The sequence below is a fragment of the Pomacea canaliculata genome, linkage group LG1, assembly GCF_003073045.1.
Source record: "Pomacea canaliculata isolate SZHN2017 linkage group LG1, ASM307304v1, whole genome shotgun sequence".
In the NCBI taxonomy this organism is placed as follows: Eukaryota; Metazoa; Mollusca; class Gastropoda; order Architaenioglossa; family Ampullariidae; genus Pomacea; species Pomacea canaliculata.
In genome coordinates, this window is record NC_037590.1 from 36705832 (window position 1) to 36729119 (window position 23288).

At 39.5% G+C, this 23288-nt stretch overlaps 2 protein-coding genes across 4 annotated transcripts; both read left to right on the plus strand.

The window, feature by feature from the left end:
• Positions 1-817: 817 nt before the first annotated feature.
• LOC112557717 lies at positions 818-11663 on the plus strand. 3 transcript variants are annotated; one of them, XM_025227720.1, is made up of 4 exons: positions 818-1828; positions 2456-2575; positions 3251-3601; positions 7863-11663. In XM_025227720.1, the coding sequence occupies exons 1-4, from the start codon at positions 842-844 to the stop codon at positions 11625-11627; spliced, it is 5223 nt and encodes a 1740-aa protein (XP_025083505.1). In that variant the 5' UTR covers positions 818-841; the 3' UTR covers positions 11628-11663. The 3 variants fall into 3 exon arrangements, with proteins under 3 accessions (XP_025083505.1, XP_025083511.1, XP_025083519.1); XM_025227726.1 differs by having other exon boundaries at positions 2501-2575; XM_025227734.1 differs by lacking the exon at positions 3251-3601.
• Positions 11622-23172, plus strand: LOC112557742. Its single transcript, XM_025227755.1, has 2 exons — positions 11622-14058; positions 22176-23172. Exons 1-2 carry the CDS (start codon positions 11650-11652, stop codon positions 22203-22205), a joined length of 2439 nt encoding a protein of 812 aa, XP_025083540.1. The 5' UTR covers positions 11622-11649; the 3' UTR covers positions 22206-23172.
• The last annotated feature ends 116 nt before the right edge of the window (positions 23173-23288 follow it).

The window sequence follows — 23288 nt, forward strand, 5'->3', positions numbered from 1 at the left end:
CAGACTTTGACTGCAAGCCAGGAAAAGAGCAAAGGAATGGCAGTTCCGCTTATAAAATCAGTTGACACAAGGTCTTGCACGAAAGGATCAGATGATTTTACTGAAGACTTTCTTGATATTGGTGACTATATGTCTTTTGAGAAAATTGTTGTTACAAGCAGCTCTATAGCAGTAACTAAAAGTGACAGTTTATGCCATGAAAATTTGAAGCATGGAAACATTGGAAGAATTGTATCTAAAAGTGGTGAATTGGCTGCTATAGGGCAGTCAGCAGGCATTAATTCTCTCTCTCAAGGAAAAGTTTGTATAAAGACAGTTAGCAACTCACCAGTTTCTCATACGTTATGTGTGTCAAATGCAAACAGAGAAAATCGACTGAAGTCTAGTTTTGATGCAAAATGCTCTGCATTACCTAATTCAGAACCTCACATCTTATTGCCAGCAGGTGTCTTGAAACCTGCATTGAAAAAAAATGGCCGTGAATGGGCTGGTGGGAGAAAGAAGCTGTCTTTTAATGATTACAAACAGATGAGAGAGAAACTGTCTACTCAAGAGCAGAAACAGAGTGAAGAGTTAAAATCAAAGAGCTGAACTTTCTGTGTTGTGTAAAACTTCTGATATCAGTACTTCAGCAAGCAGAGTAGGCCAAGAGCCTGCTTCCTTGTTGGAGGAAGAAAACACTACTCAAAATGCATTTGAGTTGTTAAAATCTTTCACCCAAAATGCCCAGAGATCTCTAGGTCTTTTTAATGTATGCAAAGATGCAAGCATAAGTAATGGTGCTGAAAAAGAAAGTAAACAACAAAAAGGAGAATCAGACTTAAAAGCTGCTATACCTCAGATGCACTTTTTGCCATTTAACCTCAAAGACAGGAGAGTAGATGCAACTACTAGGGAGACAGAAAGAACAGACATGCTTTCTGCTTTTGGTAATGTTTCAGTTCAGACTGAACGAAATAAAAAGAGTTCTTCAGATGTGACAGGTGTTCATAATTCTGGTTCTGATCTCAAACAGCCGGATCATATCTCCTCTAAACAACATAATAAACATGCTATAAAGAATATACATGATCTCAGTTCTAAAATCTCTGTGCCTGTTGTTGGTAGTGTTGAGAAGATTCATCCTAGAGAGACCAAGTATTCCAGTTTAAGCAAAGAAATAGCTGATTCAGGTGCTGCTGTGGATAAATGTGAAAATCGTGAAACAGCAAACACGCAGACCAAAATGCCAGTAACATTTAAAATGTTACAGAAAGAAGGATTGCAGATCAGTAGTTCTGCCAGACTGTCAGAGGATAAGAAGCATCAAGTCGTAGAATCAAAACCTGTTTTGTCACTTTCCAAAAGGAGAAAAAGATCAAGAAAGAAAACACGACAGCAAAATTCATTAGGACAGACTCAGAACATGCCACATGCCTTTGAAGCCATTCCAGACAAAAATCATGTGTCGTCAGTTACAAAATGTATTTCTAAAAGTTTGAAATCTTGTCCTCTTGTTTTCTTGTCTTCGGCCCCAGGAAAGCAAAAGAAAAATTTGGCTTTAAGTCAAAACGTTAAAGAAGAGAGTACATTTCAGCACATGCCTTCAAACACCCAACACAAAACCGATGTGCAGAAGGTACCACCAGAACAAGGAAAGAAAAAAGGAAAACATAATGCCAAAAAATCACCAGATTCTACAGAAACCAAAGATTATGAAGAAGCCATGGTGCGGTTAGCTAAAGGTCTGCGACCAAAAGGCTTTATCTATGTGGGAGGCCTGGGCAAGAACCCAAGTGATGATCCTCTGCCTGTACTAGACAGAAAGATCAGAATGAAGAAATCAGCAGTATGTATGTTTGTTACACAGATGGTAGTAACTTAAAGGTTACAGTAGGCATTTTTTCATGCCAGTCCCTACATCTGTGTAAAGCAAATTTATTTTCCTGTCAAGGTAGACATGAATCATAATCTCAGACTATTAGCTTTGTTGTTGCTCTTTTCTGAACCTATGGTAGGGTTTGAGGCCATTTTTTTTAATCATTTCATTGTCAGTTTTAATTGTAATATTCTATTTTTATCTCGAAGAACAGGCCTTAGTGTTTGAAACTGAAAAAAAAAATCTTTTGCTTTGTTATTAGTCATGAGACATTACTGCTGTAGAATGTGCAAGCAAAAACTAGTAGTCCATTGCAAAAGGTAACTAGTGAGTTAAACTGCTTTATATTGATTTGATTTATATGTTTATTTGCATACTAAGGTTAATGTCATGCTTGAGTGGGTGCCTTTATTATAAGTCTGTCTTTCCAATGGTAAATACACAAAGATACCCATCCTTGAGAAACTGCTCTTTCTTACCATAGAAATCCCTGCTGTATCTCACATGGTGATTTCTGATAATGCTTAGGCCCATTTGTCATGTACTTCATGAAAATTGAAGTATTTAGATTAAGAGTATTCAATTTGTTTTCTTTAGTCAGAAACTAATCAGCCATCACAGTCTCATACTGTTAAAACACAGGGCAGTGAAAAAGGTGTTAGTCCATGCTGCCAACCAGAGAAGCAAATAGTTAAGAAAACATTCAAGAAGAAACAGGTGCGTGTATTTTTACTTTTTTCTTTCTTCTAGGCTCTGACACCATTTGCTTTATTTCTCTGGCTTTTGTTTATCATTATTGTATAAATTGTTGCTGTTATCTGCAGGCTTCTAGTCTGAAAGTGCAGATCTATTTTTGCAAAATGCCCATGGGCCAGTTTCCTAAATAGTTGTTGGACTTTAGCTAGAAATGCTAGTGCGGTACGTAAAATTCTATATGGGACAGTCCTCGAAATGACCACCAGTCAGACAACGGCATCCTAACCCACCATTGTTTTAGACTAATTCTGACAAACTTATAATATCTGTCAAGATAGATAATCAAAACAAACTTTTTATGTTTCTCTTTTCATAGACACCCCCCTCCCTCCCAAAAAAGAAAGAAAATGTTTAGTCTGCTAGGTATTATTTATTGTTATTTTATGTCTCCTCTATCTTTTATTTATTTTGTGCAACCTTTCAAATGTGGGTTGAGGCCTGCTATGGCTAATTTTCTTGGTTTGCTTAATTGTGCACATCAATAATAATTTGCAAGTATGGGGAGGTTTTTATGCACACTATTCAAAAAACAGTTTGAGAAAGCTTTGTTCTGATATATTGCTGACCTATTTTTACCTTTTGTTAGTCCCAGTGAACCACACTGACTAGATGCATTTTATATTTCCCCTCCCTCAGGTAAAGGGTATGACAGGTTATAAGAAAAAAAGAAAAAGGAGAATGAAAATGGAGGATTTTGTTCAAAACCCCAGCAGTGTGGTGGAAGATGAGGATATTAATATCAATGACTTCCAGTTTGATGACCCAGTAGACTTTTCAGAGACAATTCCATGTGAGGCAGCACCTTGTTTAGATGGTGAACTGGCATCATCTGTACAATCCCAAGGAGGAGGAGAAGGAAAAAACTGTGATAAGTCAGTGATCATCAAACACAGTGCATCTGCATCAAGTCTTGGCATCACCAGCTGGACTGATGCTCTTGTCAGGCCCAGTCTGCAGCCTCAAGTCTTGCTGGTAGATCTAGTGAAGGTGAGAATGCATCAACAAGCTTTGATAATGCTGATGCAATTCTTAACCTGATTTCTTATTCAGCAAAACATTCATCCAAATTCTTGTATGTGTTTAGCAAACATTTGTCTTTGTATACTGATACACTTTTTCAAGATTAGCATTTCTGAAGATGTGGTATTGTTTCCATTTGGCATAAGCAAAGAATGAAAGAAAATAAAATTGTGCAAAATAGGAAAACCAAAAAAGAAAACCCCTGTACACAACACCAAAATACTGAGATGGTGTAGGAATAAAGTAAAGCCTAAAATCATTGAAAAACTTTTATAACTTTGTGAGTCTGGACCTTTACATTTGACTTTGATACCCAGGTATGCATGAATGTTAAGAATTAAAAATTGTAAAAAAGCCAAACATGACAGGTAGGTAAAATTATAATTCAAGTTCAAAGTTAGAGGGGAAAAAGTATTTTACCTCATTCCATTGTGAAACAACACTTTGTTGTAAATCCAAAGGAAATTAGGAATTGTATTTCCAAAAGAAGGTTTGTGCACAGTCAGTGATCAGGATGAAATCTGGTCCTGTACTTGGTGGATTTTAGTAGTCACATGCCATGTAGAAATGAAAATAAATATAACTTATGATGATGACAGACACAAAAAAGATGAAAAATTGATAGCTGTCTTGGGATGTGCCTTCATATCACCATTGTTTTTAAAAGAAAAATTTAAATCTCAATGCCCGTTTCCTTGTTAAGAAATGTAACTCTGTTCAAATGTGATTTGCCTTGGTAAATGCTAGGATTACGTCCCTTTTTTGTTTTCATCGTCTTGGAGTAAAACTTCTTGAATATAATGGACACATATCGGCAGCATAGGAGGCCACCTTGAGCTTAAAGAGTTTTAAAAAAGTTTTTTTTAATGTTGTTAATAGCTTCAACTGGAAGTCATGAAATTCGTTTCAGAATGACATTTTGAATGTAGTTATATTAGAAAATTCTGAATAGTTTAATCGGTTAGTTCCAGGAGAAAGAAAAATATTGTTTAGCCTTTTAGTAAACAATAAACTTGACTTTGATGCTGTTCTTCCGGGATTAATTATTTGCATCCCTGGGGGTGAGATGGAGCTACTTACAAACAAAAATTTAAAGAAAAGGGACAAACCAAAATTATAAGAGATTAAGCAGAAATCAACCGTTTGTACCTCAGTCCAACCTGAAAGTGATGTGTCTTTGCCTAACTGCTCATTTCATCTTGCCCATGCATCTATTTCATCTCTAGTGTCTTCTATTGATCTGTGCTTTTCTGGACTGTTCTGTCAGTACCAGTGCCTCCTTGTTTCATTATATACTATTTTGTGCACTTAAGGCCTTTAGCAGCATATTTGTCATCTTGACCATCTTGTGTACGCTGCTTTACAGGTTTAATTGTCCTCCCCTCTTTCATTTTTGATGCTCTCAGGTACTTCCACTATATATCTGGGGATTAGGTTAAAGATCTGTGCATCATTGTAGTAAGTTATTTTTCCATACTGCCTCCTGCTTTCTGAATTTTCGAGACTACTGTGGGGCTTACTGATGTTTCCTTGGTGTCAAGAACTGATGACTGTTGTGCTCTGCTTTTAACTGTGCTGCCACCACCCCTGCCACTCAGATTTTTTCAAAATGCAACTTTCAATTTAGTGCTAGACTGCTCTTTCTCACCTTGCCTTGAGTACTTGATCTCACACTTACACTTTTATATTCTTTTGTTGTTGGTGTGGGTGTGTGTCTATTGATATGTTTTGGTCTATTTATGCTTTCATTTTGGGTCTCTAAAATTTTTTTACTTTGTTTTTGTGCCTGTATAGTGCATTGTACCTATTTAAAGTGGATAAATACAATATAGAAATCTTTTCATTATTGGTAGTGTAATGTTTTGTAGATTTAAAATTAATAAGTCCAGTGTAAAATTGATGACAAATTTTGGAGAGTTCCCATTAAAATTGCTTCCTTTATGGTCTAAGGCAGATTACTGTTCAATGATAAATGGTTCAGCTAATGTAGCTTGATATTTTATTTTCACATGTGAAGGAACTGCTGTGTAGCCTTGAGTTTAGCCCAGATATGTGTGAAGATCATAAACCACTTGAACCTGGTTATGGAAGGCTGAATATCAAACGGGAGCTAGGGCATTTGTGGAAATTGGTGATAGCACAGTTTCAAACTTTTTCTCTGCAGGACATTGATAGGATCCATTAGATAAAGGATGAAAGTTATTAAGATTTGTGGAAATAAAAGCTTAGCCTATTCATTTGGAGGGTGAGGAAACCCTGCGTTCTGACAGATCCTTTGAGTCGAATATGGACATATATCCAGCCCTTTTTTTGCAAATTAAGTCTGAGCCACCCACCTGTGTCTGTCGTATTAAATGATCTTTACTCCAAAACTGTTAATAAAAAGGCATGAAATCCAAGGATTTATCAAGTCAAATCACATTTGAAGATTTCAATTTTTCAGGATGTATCTTTCTTTTCAAAACATTGATGACATGAGAGCACATGCCAAGATAGCAATTTTTCACCTTTCTTTTCTTTTGCGTTCCAGGGATCTTGTCTATCAGACCAAATTTTTCTGTAGTTATGAAGAAGGTTATTTTTCAATATTTTCTTTGTTGTCCCACAAAGTTTTTTCTAATGTCTGTGGCACCCTAAGGCCACTTATCTGTTTTCATGTCGTCATAGTAAGCAGACCTGCAGACATTATCTGGGTCCATCTCTCATAAGCAGTTTTCAGTGTATGACAGCCCCATGTGGAGCATTTATGCACGCAGTCAGTAATGTCTAGTGCACAGGCCAAAGATGATGGTCTGTTGGCGGCATTTCAGACTGAGCCTCTAGCTGTCTGATAGTAGATTGTGTTCACTTGCCACTGGCTCAGTGGTGTTTAACTAGAGCCTTGGCTTTGTTGTACAGATTTGGTTGCTCTAGACTTGGTGAGTTTCTTCTTCCTCGTTTCCTTACATGCTGTAATGTGCAGGGATCCACTGGATAACCACCGTCATGTACTGAGAGGGAGTGCTCAGGATTTGCTGTGTGTCCCACGGGGTGGGGTGGGGGGGACTGCAAGCTTTGGATGACTAAACTGCAGTCAGTCAGAAAAACAAGAGAGGCAGCATTGGCTTTGATGCTGATGTCTGGTAGATTTTTGTAGAGCTGCGAGCTCCACCTGATAGTTGGATGATGGAGATACAGCAGATAGTGACCTTGAAGTGCTGCATCCATATGGGTGGCACATGGCAATTTCTCCCAATGTCGATGACAGAATCCATCTATAAAGACAGGGTTCCATGTTGATGAGTTAAAGCTCTGATGCAGCATTGCCAGGGTGAGAGACATGAAAAGGGAGTTTCATTGGTCTCTTTTGTTGGTTTTCCTGGAAACTTGTGCACAGGAGCTGAATGTCCATCCTCACTTGTCTGGAATGTGCAGTGTTGCAATGGTTCCAAGTCAGCTGCTTTGGTTAATGTTTGAAGCTGCCCTCCTTTAGTTTATTCTTGGTGGCCTCTTGTAGCTATTAGTGAACAGGATGTGAGTGAAGTTTTGTAGCTTCTCACGTTGGATCAGGAGCTTCATGTCTCAGGCTTGAGGCGAGTCTTGTGATTGTCTCAAGGAAGCGGATAGGTGTAGTATTTAGTCCACCAGTGATGATCCACATCCCAGCTTTTTGCAATTTTGTCCAGTCAGCTTGTGTTCCTGCCATAACTCAGACAGCAGAGCTATACTCCATCACAAGGCAGGCTTTGCCTGGGTAGATCTGGCTTGCACCTTACTTGGCTCTGGAAAGTTTTTTCATCAGAAACAGTCATCCTGAGGCCAGTCTCTCTATCTTGTGGATGTGTGGGTCCCATGTAAATCTCGTCTAGCTTGATGCTGAAGTAGGTGTGTGGGGGTGTGTGTCTCGTCTTGGGGTAACTTTTGGTTGCTATTAGTTAGTTTCAGGGTATCTTTTGTATTTGAGAGAGAGGGGAAATACAGTTGGATATACCCAATTTCCTTTGCATTTACAACAAAGTGATGTTTCATGATAGAATGAGGTGGGCAAGTTTTTTACTCTAACCTTTGAACTTGAATCATGATTTCATAATTTTGAATTTCTGTCATGTTTAATTGAAATTTCTGGAGATTCATACATGCCTAGAGTATTAGAGTCAAGACTTGATCTCAAAGCATTAGCAGCATTTAATAAGCTTATGATATATTATTAGATTGTTATAGGCTTAATTTCTTACTTGCCTATTTACAGGCCTACCTTAAGGGAGCAGATTTTGATAACTGCAGGATCTGCCAAAATGTGATTGATCTCAGCCTTGTAGAGAGAGAGGAAGCAGAAAATCTCCCACTACCACAAGACGACTTAGCACTAGTTCCAGACATTTTAAAGCCAGGAACAGCTATTTCAGATTCTTCAACTCTGCAGAAAAGGTTTGAACCTAACAGTGGACAACTCACAAAAGACCACATTTCAATGCAGAATACTTCTGATGGCAAAGAGAAGCCTGATGCAGATTTATCAGCAGGTGACTTGGTGAGAAAAGCTGATGGTGAAGTAAGAGGTGATGATACCCGAACACAGGTAGCTGTTTCATCACGGAAGCAGGGGAGCCCTGGTTCTATTATCAATAGTGAAGACAATTCAGGTGCATCAGATGTTTTTGCATCATTAGATCAAGAAAATAAAGCCACCGTGAGCACTTTATTTGGCACACTTACAACAGAACATGTTTCTGTGTCTGCAAAGAATTCAGAGCAACTGTATGCAGGCATAGATTGTGTACAGATCATTCCAGTTAAAGCCAGTGAGCATACTATTGTGGCTGCAGAAATTAACTCACAGCTGGATTCATCAGAGTCTTTTACTAGAAACACTGAAAAGGTTGATGATGTAAATAGTGAGGAGTCTAAAAATGAAAGGGTTTGCAGTCGAAAAACTCTTCAAAAAGAAAGTGGCAGTCAGCAAGAGTCACTGAGATGTTCATCCTTGCAGGAAAAATCAGTGAATACTAAAACCACTATTAAAGATTTAGTAGATGTACCAGCAAAAGTGATACCAGTGCTTATTGACAAAGAACATGAGGAAAGTGTAAATCCTTGTTTTGACATCACTGCTGTGAATGTGGTGTCAAAGCTTTCTTGCATTCTGCCAGAGTTTGAGAAGGATGATACTAGATATTCTTCTTTGGCTTCATCTTATAACTTTAAAAAATCGCCTCTTTTTGTTGAGTCATCTATAAAGTCAAGATCTCTTGTCTTAAATCCATCTAACTGTACTGGTAGAAAAAATAATGAAAAAAATAGTCGAGGAGAAATGGCAAGTGTGCAGTGGCCAGATACTCTTCTTCAGACTAAAGAAGTTATTCCTCAACGATCATGTGATGTTGAGGTTAATGAAAAAAGATCTGTTGCGATTGAGACGGTGAATTTAATGGAGTCACCCAGCAGATTGCAGAGCTCTTCAGTCAATTCTCATAGAAATGTGAAAAACTGGCAGCAATGGAAAAGCTTACAGGCAGCCCAATTTAGCTGCCAAGAAAGTGAGAATAAAAAAAATGCCATAGATGTTGCATGTCCAAAATCTGAGGCCCTTAAAACTTCAGACATTGTCTGTGATGGGATTTCTGATTCAGGTGTCTTGCTTGATAATCCATCTCTTAAATTGGTGTCGGCATCCACGTCAGAAAAGCAAGGCAGCCACGTCAGTTCAGCATATGACAATTCAAGTTTTTTTGATATGATTAACAAAACTAGTAGTTTTCCCACAAGAAATTCAATACCAGGTTTGGATCTTATTGAAGAACCACCACTCTGTAACATTTCAAGTGTGTGTGATGGGCTGAAGTTTGCAACTGAAGTTTTGTCTGTTTCAACTGAGAATGTTGAGCAAGCAAAAAGAGAAATTTTGGCTGCTGAAGAACCAAGTGTTAGCACAGCTCTTATTTCCTATAGTGGTGAGAATGATGTAGAGGGAGCTTGTCAGGAAGAGGGAAGCTCCAATCAGACAGCTTGTAGCAGAGACCAAAAAATAGTGCTTGAACAAGAAACTTTTGAATTACCTAATGTAGATGGAGCCTGTAGGCTACCTGTAGAAAAACTTACAAAATCTCCAATTACATTGGATATCAGTGAAGCTGAAAGAGAGTTTTCTTCTGACTGTTTGGAGGAAGACAAGGAGTTTCAAATCTCTGTGAAGACCAGGCCTGTTGGCATTGGCTGCCCTATTCCCAGCGTTGCAAAGCAGCAAGGTGAAATAAAAAATTGTATAAACGAATGTGAAGAGCAAATGTCCTTGAAAGCTGTTCCTATGTTCCAAAGTGTTGAGAATCTACCATCTGGAAACATTGGTCAAAGAGTAGAAAATCAGACACCTCACTTTATTCATCAGGGATCCATGCAGCCACAAACAGTATCATATGAAAATATGGGAAACACAATCTCTGTAAGAAACATTCATCAAAACTCTCAGCAACAACCAGGATATTATACAGGGAAACCACATTATGTAGAATTAGGCCAACCCTATTTCGGTTCCACAGCTAGACCAGTAGCCATGTTTTTGCCATCTTTGCCAGGGTTTAATCAGCCACCTCAATCACCACATTGCTTTCTACCTTCGCCTCCACAGACTTTTTTACCCGGAGGGAAACAGTTCCCTGTTCAGCACCTACCTAATTTCCAGCAGTCATCAGCTGGAAACATAACTTTTCCAATGGTAACAGTACTTAGACATTCTGCTGTTGGGATTGTCTCACCCATGGTTCATGGCGCTACAGTACATGGTGGAGATCTCAACTTAGCAAATATGCCACCATCCTCTGCTCCATCATACAATTGTAATAATGCAGCAGATTTCAGCAAGAAACCTAGCATGTCTTCTTCTGTGAGTGGCAGTGATGTGTATTCATGGTTCTCAGATATTCTTAGTGGCAAACGGAATTTATCTCCTCAGGGCAGTAAAGACACAGAGTCTAGCAGTAGGTTGGGTGAAGTAGACTTCAAGCATTTTACTAAAAGCAAAGATAAGACAAAGCGTCTAAAGTCAGAGAATGATGACACGTCATCAGATCGAGAAAAAAAGTACAGCTATAGCAACTCATCCAGCTCTTCCAAAACCAGATTTAAGCATTTTGGTCCAGACGATTACTTTGACATGTCCCACAAGTCAACATCTAAAGCCGCTGGCTACAGCAGGTCTAAAACTCTGCAGACAGATTCAAGTGGCTCACCAAGTTTAAAGGATGGACATTCTGATCGTTTCAGAAGAAAGAGTGAGTGTGTTGGATCAGATGACTCAACTTTTTCACCTTGTTTCTTGAAGGACAGATTAAGTCGTTCAAAAAGGAGAACTAAATATTCAAGATCACGTAGTTCATCTAATTCATCTAATTTGGAAAAGAACAGATCTTCCAGTCCCCCAAAAAGAAAGAAGAAACGTACAGATTCAGATGATTCACGTTCATCTCGTGGCACTAAACCAAAGACACAGCATTTGGCATCAGAAGGTTTTGGGCGCGGTCATAAAAAGTCAGATGCAGGAAGGGGAAGTTCCACAAAAACTTCAGTTTCAAAAACATCCATGATCAAAATAGCTACCTCTTGCACCAAAAGCTTGGAATCCGAGACAACAGGCTCAAAAATTTCAAGAAACAGAATCTCAGATGTAGCTACGAAAGAGGACACTAAGAGGAGGACAGTTTTAGAATTAAATAACAAACCAGGGTGCACAACTTCTAAGGCAGCTGTTTCAGGTGAAGTGATAGTCCTGGATTCAAAGAAAAAACGCAAAGAAAACTTTAACAATATTCAGAGCGAAGATGCTTTATTGATGGCTTGTAAAAAGAGTTCTGTGAAAGATGACTTAAACACATACATGACCGGAGAATCAGGCTGTCCAGTTGTTGCCCAGTCTGACAGATCAGAGTCAGCAGGATCGTCATTTTCATCATCTGAAGCATCTGCATCTGTTGATTCAAATTCTTCACTGAAAGCAGGGTTGTTCGGAGGACTTCGGTAAGTCAGGGCTCCAGAAACATCAGATGCTTAAACGAAAATCAAGATGGGATCAGAAAAGAAAAGCAGAGCTGCTTGCCAACAAAGATGATGATGGTGGTGACTTGGATGGATTTGCTCACGAGCTGTTGGAAGCTGAGATGGAACCTAAAAAACCCAAACTTATCGCATTACGAGAAACTGATATAGCCACAGCCATCATATCGGCAAAAGCAAAAAAATGGCAGCAGTTTGTTAAAAGACATAAAGAAGATTCTTCATCACTTTCAAAGAAATTTGAAGGTTGGAGGGAAACCTTTGCACCGTTAAAGAGACTAAAAGAACAGTCGCGGTCAAGCAGTGTTGATTCTGAAGATAACATTGTGCCAAAGAAAATTTTAGATGATGAGATCAAAGCTGTTAATTCACCACAGTCATCTGGATCAACCTGTTCCATTCTCGCTGACACGTCTTTAGAGGTTTTGTCCTATGCTAGAGAAATGATCCTCCAGGAGATGAAAAATCTTCCGAATCAGACTGACGATCTTGATGATGCGAGGTCTGAATGTTCTGGAGAAGTTTCAACATGTGGTGCAGATGTGCCAGATTTTGAGACCAAGCACAAAGTGGAAGACAGCAATCCAGTTTGTACAGCAAAGTCCTCCCATGCTGATTCCTTAGCAATTAACCTTTTGAGCACAAATAAAAAAATTGGGAAAGACCAGAAAGAACGTGTCAAAAATAAAGATCAGGACTTGAAGTCTGAAGCTGTTCTGACAGATAAAAAAACAGAAAGTGAACAAAGTTGTAGTGATAAACAAGATAATGCTGACAGTCTGAATTCAAACGAAGAGCTGGCAGGTCCATCACGGAGTGCAGATGGTAACTGTTCAGACTTGAGAGGAGATGTCCCAAAGAATGCTGCTTTGATGACTAGTGAACGTAAAAATGAACAGTTCAGCATTTCGACAGTGACGGAAGAAGAAGTGTCCAGCCTAACAGATATGATTTTAAAACACATAAAAGATTCTTCAGAAAAGGCTCACGCAGACGCTCAAGCTTCAGAAGATAATATTTTTGCAACAAACAACTGTGGAAACGGTGTTGAAAAGAACATAGAATGTAAAGAAAAGCTGGGATCGAACTTGGCAAAAGATGAAAGGAGAGAAGTGCAAGTAGATCAGAAGGTTGTGAGCTCTCGCTCCAAGGGTATGCATACAACGTTACCTCAAGGGGGTCAGATGTGGAGCAGTATGTTGATGTCTGATGAGAAACAATGCATCTCTATAGAATCACTCAGTCAGAACCGTATCGACAGACTACTTGCTTGCCGGGCTGAGGACAAAAAGAAAGGGACAAGACCAGAACATGTAACTACCCGTTTACCTCTGCAGAAATTTGAAGATTGTACAGACAGCCGTGTAACAAGCTTGAATCAGTCGTTAGAGATTGCTGAAAAGTCTTCGATAACAAGTCGTCAGACAACTGCTGTGCATAAGAACCTTCAAAACGTGCATAATTCTCAGCATACAGGTAAATTTAAACGTCTGTATCCCAATGGGATTACTCAGGATACCTCAGAAATCGACACAAATGAAGGTGCCCGCAAATTGCTAGAAGTTGAAGCGAAGTGCACAAAAGTGGACATAATTGAATGTGCACACAAAACTGTTGTACAGAAACAGAGAATGATAGCGAAACCAGAACAAGTTGGTCATGTCGAGAAAATGTTACACATACCACTTGAACAATCGTTCGACACTTTCCCAGTTGACCAGATAGAGATTGAACTGGGGCTAATTCAGGAGTGCTTAAATCTGCTTGAGGCAATGCAAAAGAAACAAAATGACATCCCTTTGCCAGATGTAGACTGGGCGTGCAATGCACAGAGTGGTTCTCATAGAGGACAGCAGCTGATTCAGCGATCCTGTCTGTCTCCAGATACTTTTAATGTTGTTCGCAAGAGCCTTTGTGATGTAGCCAGTGACTTTGATGAATCCATTGCCCATACCAAGAATGGGAACATTGGTCGCAAGCACCAGAGTTTACCGAGAGCGCTCTTGCTCCCGGACGAGCTTGATACTTGTTGTACACAGGAAGGCAATGCTTTGATTCTTCTCGAGAGTATCCCACCAAATTCCTTCAAAAGACTTCAGCAACTTCATCAAGTCCTTGTAAAGAGTATTTTTAAGAGTCGACAGTTTGCTTCAGGTGTCACTCAGGAGAAGCAACGACAAAAGGACTTAAGAAGGAACCGCTCCACTCTTCTCATGCCATTCACAGGTCGATTCAATTTTAAACGTCTTCAGAAACTGAAGAGCACCGTATACCACTATGATAACTGCCGTGCTCACCTGGAACGTGTACTTGGTGCTGAGAGCTTGTCTAAGATGACTTTTTTCCTGGCCATGCACCAGGCAGTGAAGAAACACTTACAGATTACACAAAAGGAAATGGTAAGTCATTGAATTTGGTTGTACAGTCGCAGCTTGTTATCTTGCCAGCCCTGCCCCTTGCTGCAGTTCCTAGCAGAACATATTTCCCTCGAAGCTATCGCGTAGATATAGATCATATATCGTATAGATCATCAATCTATTTTATATCACTACCCACGCTTCTCGCCAAAAGTGCTATGAGATGTAATGAGATAACAAGCTGAGACTGTGTCTTGAGATTATGAATCTTGATTCCTGAATGAAGGTTCAGTTGTTTTTTTTTTTTTTTTGTAGAAGGGGTGGGGGGTGGTTATGTACTCGACCAACAGATTATGCAAGTTGAACAGGATAATGATGGTAAAGTTGGTTTAAAACGTGTTCAAGTACAGTTGCCAAGACCACCACCAGTTGGCGCAGCTTACCTTGTAGTGGTGTGGTGGCTTGCGCGCCTTGTCGATCCACAGAGCTATGTCGGCGGGAGTCTTGTGCTCCTGGCAGGTCTAATCAAGCCGAACAGGTCTATCAGGGCAAAGGCCAGACTAAAATGTTACACCCTGGCCCTCCAGGTTGGGGGTTTTGCTTTTTGTCTTCAAGATTAAGCTGAAGTCCTTCATTGATCCAGTAGGCTGACCACACCGCAAGTTCAATACTCAATAACAAGGAAACAAAGGAAATTTTTATTTGGAAAGTCAACAATAAGTATGAGGCCCTTTCAGGACTGACAAAAGAATCAGTGGAAGAACACTGGTCACAGGGTTCCCAGGTCCTTGCAAGGTCCTTTTAAGTCCTTTTATATTGAATTTTCGCCAAAAGGCCTTTTAAGTCCTTTTATTTGCCATGCGGTCCCTTTCAAATTCTCACACAGGTCCTTACATTTTCTCTGTGACCCTTTTAAGTCCTTTTATCGATAAATATTACAACAAATTTTATTTCCGGAGTAGACTTTGGCGCAAAATATACCGACGATTTTTGCTGCATTGCTATTTAATCACATGACTTACCCAGTCTCGCTCGCGGTCGGGAACGTCCGTTTCGGCCTTTCGCGAGTTCACTCTCGTCGTGTCGACCACATTTCTTTGTCTGCTTAACAATTTTGAAAGATGCCGGGGAAGTGCTCTTTTCAGGAAGAAGTGGCTAAGGAAGACAAGTATAAAGATTGGTTAATAAAAGACTCGAGCAATAAACATTTGGCACGATGTGCTGCCTGCAAAATATCTCTGAATCTTTCATCAATGGGCGAAAGTGTCTGAAACAGCACATGGTTACCGAAAGACACCAAAGGCAAATAAAAGTATTCTGAAAGATGCGCGCTTTGTGTAACTGATTACTTTCGTCATCGAGAAACATCCACAGCCCGCCTCAAAAATCAGACGGGCAAACCGACCAGCTCTGCAAGTGTGTCCAGTAAGTTGACAATTAATTATCTTTAGCGATTCATTTAGTTAACGATGTGGGTACTTAGAAAAACACAATTAAATTAAAGCGTGCATAACATTTTGCGGTTTTTTTCCACTCTTTATTAAGCCTATCGTCTAATTTACGGTGAAGCCAATAGCTTAAAGATCAGTAAATAGCAAAGAATTATTTAAATAAAAAGTTGAGATTTTCAATTTTCTCATGATTCGAACTACAAATAGAGTTTTATACAATCACGAATCTTACTACAGCTTTGCTGCAGAAAATTGATCTGAATTTTTGGCATCTGATCAGGAAAGATTAAAAAGAAAGTATAATTAATAATGTATTGCTTATTATCCTATTTTACCAGCAAATACATTATTTTTTGGATTTTTAAAATCAACAATTTAACATTAAAGCTAAATCAGTTAGCTGAAAATACTTTCATTTTTCAACTATGCTGCCATCTTTATACTTTAACTTAGTTTAGTATTATTTATATTATCATGTCATTAATTATTGCTTTTTGAAACCTGTCTTTTATTCAGACAGAAACATAATGTTTACAGACATAATGTAACTTAAATTTTTCTTTGAATAGGTTTCGTGATGAGCATGAACGATTGAAGGCAGAGATCCTGTGGACTCTCAAGATTGTGGAATCACAACTACAGTTTCAGATCTGCTGAAAAGTCTGCTGAACTGTTTCGACTTATGTTCCCAGACAGCCAAGTAGCTGCAGAATTTAAGTGCGGTCAACAAAAGCCAGTTATCTAACTTCATTTGGGCTTGCTCCTCACTTTTCGAAATTGCTTCTGGACTGTGTAATTCGTCGCCTGAGTATGTTCTTTTGTTTGATAATCTTCTAACCATAAGACTCAAACTAAACAGCTGGATTTCCATGTTCGTTACTGGAGTGACAATGCTGTAAGGAGCTCATTACCGTGACCTCGGAATTTTTGGGTCATTCGCGGCCATAGACCTTCAACAAAAGTTTCAGTAAGGTAATTAGCGAATCAAACTTCAAGCAAGCTAATTTACTTCAAATTTCTATGGATGGACCTTTCTGTAAACCTAAAACCTTCTTGAGAAATTAATAACGACATGATTACCAATCACAATTGTTGTTTGTTAAATGTGGGCAGCTGTGGACTCCATGTTATGCACAATGCATTTAGGCGTGGGTCGGGAGGCTTCTCAATGGGAGCCTTGAGTAATTTCTTACATCTGCTTATATCTTGTTCAGAGACAGCCCAGCCAGAAGAGAAGATTATATAAAAGTAACTGGTTCCACATCTTTTCCAGCCAAGTTCTGTGCTCACCGATGGCTTGAAACAATTCTGTTGCTTGAAAAAGCAATTGTTATGCTTCCATATTGGAAAAATTTGTCAAAGCTGCAATGGAGAAAAAATCCATTGCCAAAGAACAATCTTTTGATATATTGTAAAAGCTGGATGTCTTATCTACCCCTTTGCTTTCATGTGTCGTCTGGCTGTTTGCTTTAGTTTAATTGCCAGTATTACTTGAACCTTTTTTGGAGAAAATACAAGCTGATCGCCAGTCTCTTCTTCCTTTCCTTTGTTTTAGACTTACATGACATTATGAAAATCTGATGCACAAATTTATCAAGTCAATGTACTTAATAAATGTGAAACTGCCCTCCAACTTGTGCAGGTTGATATATGCAACAGTTCTAACCATGTCAATCTGAGCCATGATCGAACTTGGCTTCAGGGTTGATAGACTACTGGCTGTAGGCTAAGAAACAGTCATCAGTAAAACGATGGAACTCTCATGGCCTTCAGGCTGAATGCAGAGATTTTTGAAAGCAGTTGTTCTAAAAATTGCAGGATAAATCTCTCACTTGAAGTACACCCTAGTGAGAAACATAACTTTCTTAAACCCAAAGACCATGGGGAAAAGACAAATCAATACAAAAATGAAAAAGGTTTTTGTTGTATTGCCAAGTGTGAAAAGGTTTGATGATGTGACTTGTGTGACAAGGTATTGTCAGAGTTCCGTAATTTTCTTGACAGTTCTGCAGGTGAGGGGTGTGGTGGGGGTTGTTGTAGTAAGGCTTTTGGACCCTATGACACAAAGACTGGATAGTTGGTTTTATGATGCCCTTGCTGGAAAAGCAGAGTTTTCAGGTGTTGTGGTCTGTTGTCAGACAGTTACTCCTTACTCTCTCATGGTCAAGCTACAGTGGAAAGAGGATTTTCATTCAACAAGAAAACAGTAGCTGACAATCTTAGTCAGACTGCACTAAAAGCACGCAGAGTAATTCTTGATCATATTCACAGTGTGGGAGGGGTGGAAATGTTGAGATCTCCAAACCACTGATTGATATTCCGCTCTAGTGCTATGGCAGGTATGAACGTTACCTCTCTGAGCAGAAGCAGCAGAAGGAAACAGAAGAAAAGCAGGTCCCACAGAAAGAGATTAGGAGATGAGCTGGTAATACTCACAAAAAGGCTAAAGACCACCAGTGCGAAGAACGACACCTGCTGGAACTGGCTGTACGGACATAGTTTCCAAGGCTGAAAGAGCAAAAAGTTTTCACTTATTGAAAGATCTATACAACATGCGTTTGTTAGCCAAAGACAAGAAGAGGAGATAACAAAGATTCAGTCAGACATTATAGATTACAGAAGAAATTAAAAGGTGTTGAATTGTGACATTCAGAATTAAATGTTTATTTAGTTTAAATAAGCCTGCACAATTCTGTACATGTATGCTATGGAACATGTTAAAAAACCAGAACTATTTAGAGAAATTAGGTTGTGTAAAAGAAATTGTATTGTTTAGTATTGGTAAGCTGTAGGGGTGACAAAGAATGAACTTTCATCAATGAAACTTTTGCTTATAGTAGATGGACTTGCTTTGTCATTTTTGTAATAACTCTTATCTTATGTGTATTAGTATATCATGCTTGGTTATATGTATATGTTTGCATGATGTTACATGTATGTGTAATAAGAATGCTTAAATAATATCTCAAGGTTTAAAAATAAAATGGTGTAATGCTTGACAGGTTTCGACTCATTCCATCTTTGTTAGCATAGGATCACACTCTTTCATTCCTCATTCTGATCCTCCAATCCTTGCATTCCTTGTAGTCACAAGAAAATGTTTGGTTACACATTACAACTAGTTGCCCTTCCGTATTCGCAAAAACGCTTCTTTTTTTTCAGAAAAGTTCTTTAGAAACTTACTCTTCTCACTTTGATCTTCTAGTACTCAACTAGTGCATAGCTCTATTTTAATCTCCTCTTCTTCCATTAGAGTGTGTGTGCGAGAGAGAGACACGGAACTGACTTTGTATTACACCAAAGAAATGGCTTTCAGGTTTTGCAATTATTATTACTTAGATTTCTAGAAAACTTGGAAACATTAACGGTGTATGTTATCAGCGGCGCTAAGGACACTTTTAATTTATCTAATCTAAATATGGCAGACAGGCATCAAAATTAACTCTTTGATTATTTATTACTAGAAATACATGTATTTGAGAACATAGAGAAGACCACAGATTCATAAATAATACATTTTCCGACACACAAGAGAAAAACTTGCATTGATGACTGTCACTTAGGTCCTTCGAATGCATGAAAGGTCCTTTTAAGGTCCTTTAAAGGTCCTTTTTTTGGCCATCCTGATCTGGGAACTGTGGTCAACACCCAAGAGCATTTGGAAGACAACCTGATGTTCTAGATAAGAGGGAAATAAAACACAAGGAATGACCCAAGACACCTGGGTAAAGATCGTATCAAGAAAAGGACTAAAACAGGAGCTCAACCAGTGTCAAGATCAACAAGAGAAGGAAGATCTCAGAGCTGAATATTGGGAAGCCAACCGTCAAGAGAAGAGGTCTGACAGAGAGGACAAGAGACGCTTCACCCATGAACTGACAGAAAAAGCAGAGACAGCAGCTATACAGGGAAACATGAAGCGACTATTAAATAGCACGAACTCTGTCAGGCAGGAACATTAACCCAAACAAGCCAGTGAAAGCCAAAGACGGCAAGACCGTAACAAACGATGGAGAACAAAGAGACTGCTGGATGGAACACTGAAGAGATCCTGAATCGACCTCGTCATTCATGTTTACCTGACATACCACCAGCAACTGAACAACTTCATGTCAACACCAGCCCTCCCACTAAGAAATCATGAAAGCTGTCAGAAGCATGAAAAGTAGCAAAGCAGCAGACCCAGAAACATTAAAGGCAGACCCGAAAACAACAGCAATAATTTTACAGCCCCTTCTACACAAGATCTGGGAACAAGAGCTAGTACCAACAGACTGGAAACTAGGCCACCTGGTCAAGTTACCGAAGAAAGGAGACCTCTCTCAGTGCAACAATTGGTGGGGGATCTTGCTGCTGTCCATCCGCAGTAAAGTTCTATTAAGGGTAATTCTAGAGAGGCTGAAGAAGGCACCACATAAGAGACTGAGACAGAACAAGCAGGGTTTCGCCAGGATAGATCATGCACTGACCACATTGCCACCCTCCATATTATCATTAAGCAGTCTACTGAATGGCAGTCCTCCCTCTACATATTTTTTGTGGACTTGAGAAGGCATTCGACATTGTAGACAGGGACGTCATCTGAAGGCTGATGATCCACTACGCATTCCACCTAAGCTCATAAACATCATCCAAGGGTTGTCCTGACTCGTCCTGCCAAGTTATTCGCAACGGCAAACTCACCAAACCCTTTGTAGTGAAGACCGGCGTAAGACAGGGGTTGCATATTATCACCAACAATCTTCCTGATAGTCATAGACTGGATTATGTGCAAGACAACCCAAGATAAGAACACCAGTATCGCGTGGACCTTCACCAAACAGCTGGACTTTGCAGATGACATCAGTCTTCTATCTAATCGGCAACAACATGCACAAACCAAACGGAGTAAGCTAGCCGAGGAAGCAGAGAAGATTGGCTTAAAGGTCAACAGAAAGAAGACCGAAGTGGTGAGAATCAACAACAAGCGGGAACTCTCAATCCAACCTTAAGGAAAGAACATCCTAGAAACAGACCACTTCACGTATCTGGGGAGCATTGTCAACAAGGACGGTGAAGGGTATGATGACACCAAAAGCCGCATCAACAAGGTCAGGCATGCTTTCAACAGCCTACGCCCATCTGGAACTCCCGAGCATTATCCTTCAGCAGTAAGACCCGCATCTTCAACACCAATGTGAAAGCTGTCCTACTTTATGGTTCTGTAACCTGGAGAGTGACAAATGCCATCAACTTAAGCTCCAGACCTTTACCAACCGATACCTACGCCATACTCTGGGAATAAGATGGCCTGAAAAGATCTCCAAAAGCAACCAGGATGCCAGTAGCCAAGACATCAAAAAGCACAAATGGGGCTGGATAGGACACACCCTGCGCAAACCAGCTGACACCAATGCCAAGCAGGCACTTGACTGCAACCCTCAGGGGAAGAGGAGAGTTGGGAGACCGAAACAGACTTGGAAAAGAACAGCAGAGAGCGAGACAAAGGACATCGGAACCACCTGGGCCCAACTGAAGAGGGCTGCCTAAAACCGGGTCCGCTGGTGAGGTGTTTTTGCGGCCCTATGCTCCTCAAAGGAACAACAAGGAATAAACTAACAGTTGCCAAGAACAATGAACATGTTAACAAGTGAAAACTGCAAGAAGAAAGAGCATATAGAGTGTAGGTAGAAAGAAAATTGAGGGGTGAGTTTTTAATCCTGACAAATTCTGGAATAAAGAAAGAACAATGGGGAAGGAGAATATATTACAGAGTCTGACCGTTTCACCTACCTTGGCAGCATAGTCAGAAGAAAATGTAAGAAGCCGAATAAACAAAGTCAGGCTCGCCTTCCACACCCTACGACCTATCTGGAACTCCACGGCTTTATCTTTACACACCAGGAATCATATCTTTAATACAAATATAAAGTCAGTCCTTATGGATCTGAGACATGGCGTATGACAAATGCCATCACTAACAAGATACAGACATTCGTCAACAGATGGAACTAGAAAATTGGGAATGCTTCAACTCGGAAGTGACGCGATCTGAATAGTTAACTTTTGTCACGTCGCCCATCTTTATTGTGTACACCTACCGTCCCGCTATAGTAAAGTTAAGCCTGTCACTGTAAATTACTAATCGTTTTGCAGCCTGAGATTATGAGTGGAAATGATTTGTAAAGTTTCGTCATTTAAGCTGAGCTTTTGTTTTGACTTGTAGCTTTTTAAGGTCGTCATCATCAGTTTGTGTTTGTCTCTTGACAGTATATAGGGCATTAAGAAAAATGTTTAACGCCTCAGCCACAGTGGCAAACCGTGAAATAAAAATACATGTTTGCTGCATCCGGAAGCTTGTCAGTGATGACAGTTTTTGTTTGTAAGACTTGTTTTATCTCTAAAAGCTAGAAAGTCTTTTCTGTATTTTTGTATGATAAATGATAAGAGATAGAGAAATTTATGATAAAAGACAAGAAGGGGAAGACGGAAGTGAAATTACAAATACTGTTTGCTTTTATAAACAGTCTGTTTCTACGAAAGTTATTTAAATATTTATGTATTATAAAAACATAGAAGTTTCCAGTTCGTGTTTTAATTTTTGTCGGAGTTGACAATTTCAACAAAATTTATTTAGATTATTTTGTTACTTTGTACTGCCTCATGAGTGCCGCCAACTGCAGTTTAGTGTGCTGGTGTACCAACTTACAAGTAATTTTCGTGTTCTAGGCTAATTCTGCTATCTTTGCGAACGCGTGAAGACACATCAGGGAGCTTCATCAGCAGTGTTTGCATACCAGGTCTTCGTTGTTGTTCTTGGCAGCGCAGGTCTTGCGGCTCATTTACATGGGAGACATTTTTATCATTAAGCCAATAATAGCTTTTCCTCTATGTGCTTGTTTTTTTTGCATTCATGGTTTTGAAGATTTAACTTCTTTTTTGTGTACCTGCCAGACAGCCTGCAAGTGTGTGCGCCTGTGCGTGCATGCGTGTCGATTGCATAATGTGTGGTTTGCGTCGAGGGTTTGCCCTTCTGTCGTGATTTCAGACATAATATACTGCAGTTATTATTACCTGACGAAATCCTGTATTTACAAGACTGTATGCGCTTACCTACATGATATGGTTTCATTAAACAAGTTTCTGGCTTGTATGCATATCGGCATTACTGTTTATTTTGTTGCACAGTAATTTCATTTGTTACTGTTATGATGTTTGAGTGATTGTGAAATGGCATCGTTAAGTTTTAGGCCATTGGCATCTATGCACGAGAGTCCGGATAAGGCCAGTGAAACATTGATGTGAAATGTTTTGACCAGTATCATATCTTCCTGTGCAGTCTGCTGTAACGACGAGTGATGCTATAACTGAAAATTGATGTCGAGTGCATGTGCTTTGCTGCTGACTAGTTTTCAAACTATGTTCTTGCAAACTGCTGTTGGCCATAGAGATTGCCGAAACAAACTATATTCAGGATCCACAAAACGTGTTCATATTTTTATGCTTTTTGTGCTAGGACGTAAGTAGTCCAAGCCTGTTCTCAAGGTTCTGTTTTGATGGTGTAGTTTTTATTAGCTTCATAAATGTGTTTACATTGTTAATGTGACGTTGAAAATGGCGTTGTGAGGGATTTTGTGGCATACACATTGATGTGACCTGGCGTGAGTGGCGTTGTGAGGGATGTCGTGACATCCAGCCGGGCATAAAATGTGATGCAGTTTTCAAAGTTCATGTCTTGTGTGACTTTTTTTGTCATGGACAATGCCTTTTGTTCTTGCTGGTTGAATGAAGTTTCGTGTGAATGAATTTTTTTTTTTTTGTCTTTGTTCGGGGGGTGGAGTC

What these genes read in the sequence shown, in the direction of transcription:
- LOC112557742 (XM_025227755.1), top strand. Translation starts at nt 11,650, where the DNA reads ATGCTTAAACGAAAATCAAGATGGGATCAGAAAAGAAAAGCAGAGCTG. An exon ending in AGATTACACAAAAGGAAATG is followed by an intron (nt 14,059 to 22,175) that starts GTAAGTCATTGA and finishes TTCGTGTTCTAG; the next exon opens with GCTAATTCTGCTATCTTTGC.
- LOC112557717 (XM_025227720.1), top strand. Translation starts at nt 842, where the DNA reads ATGCACTTTTTGCCATTTAACCTCAAAGACAGGAGAGTAGATGCAACT. An exon ending in TCAGAATGAAGAAATCAGCA is followed by an intron (nt 1,829 to 2,455) that starts GTATGTATGTTT and finishes TGTTTTCTTTAG; the next exon opens with TCAGAAACTAATCAGCCATC. An exon ending in AAACATTCAAGAAGAAACAG is followed by an intron (nt 2,576 to 3,250) that starts GTGCGTGTATTT and finishes CCCCTCCCTCAG; the next exon opens with GTAAAGGGTATGACAGGTTA.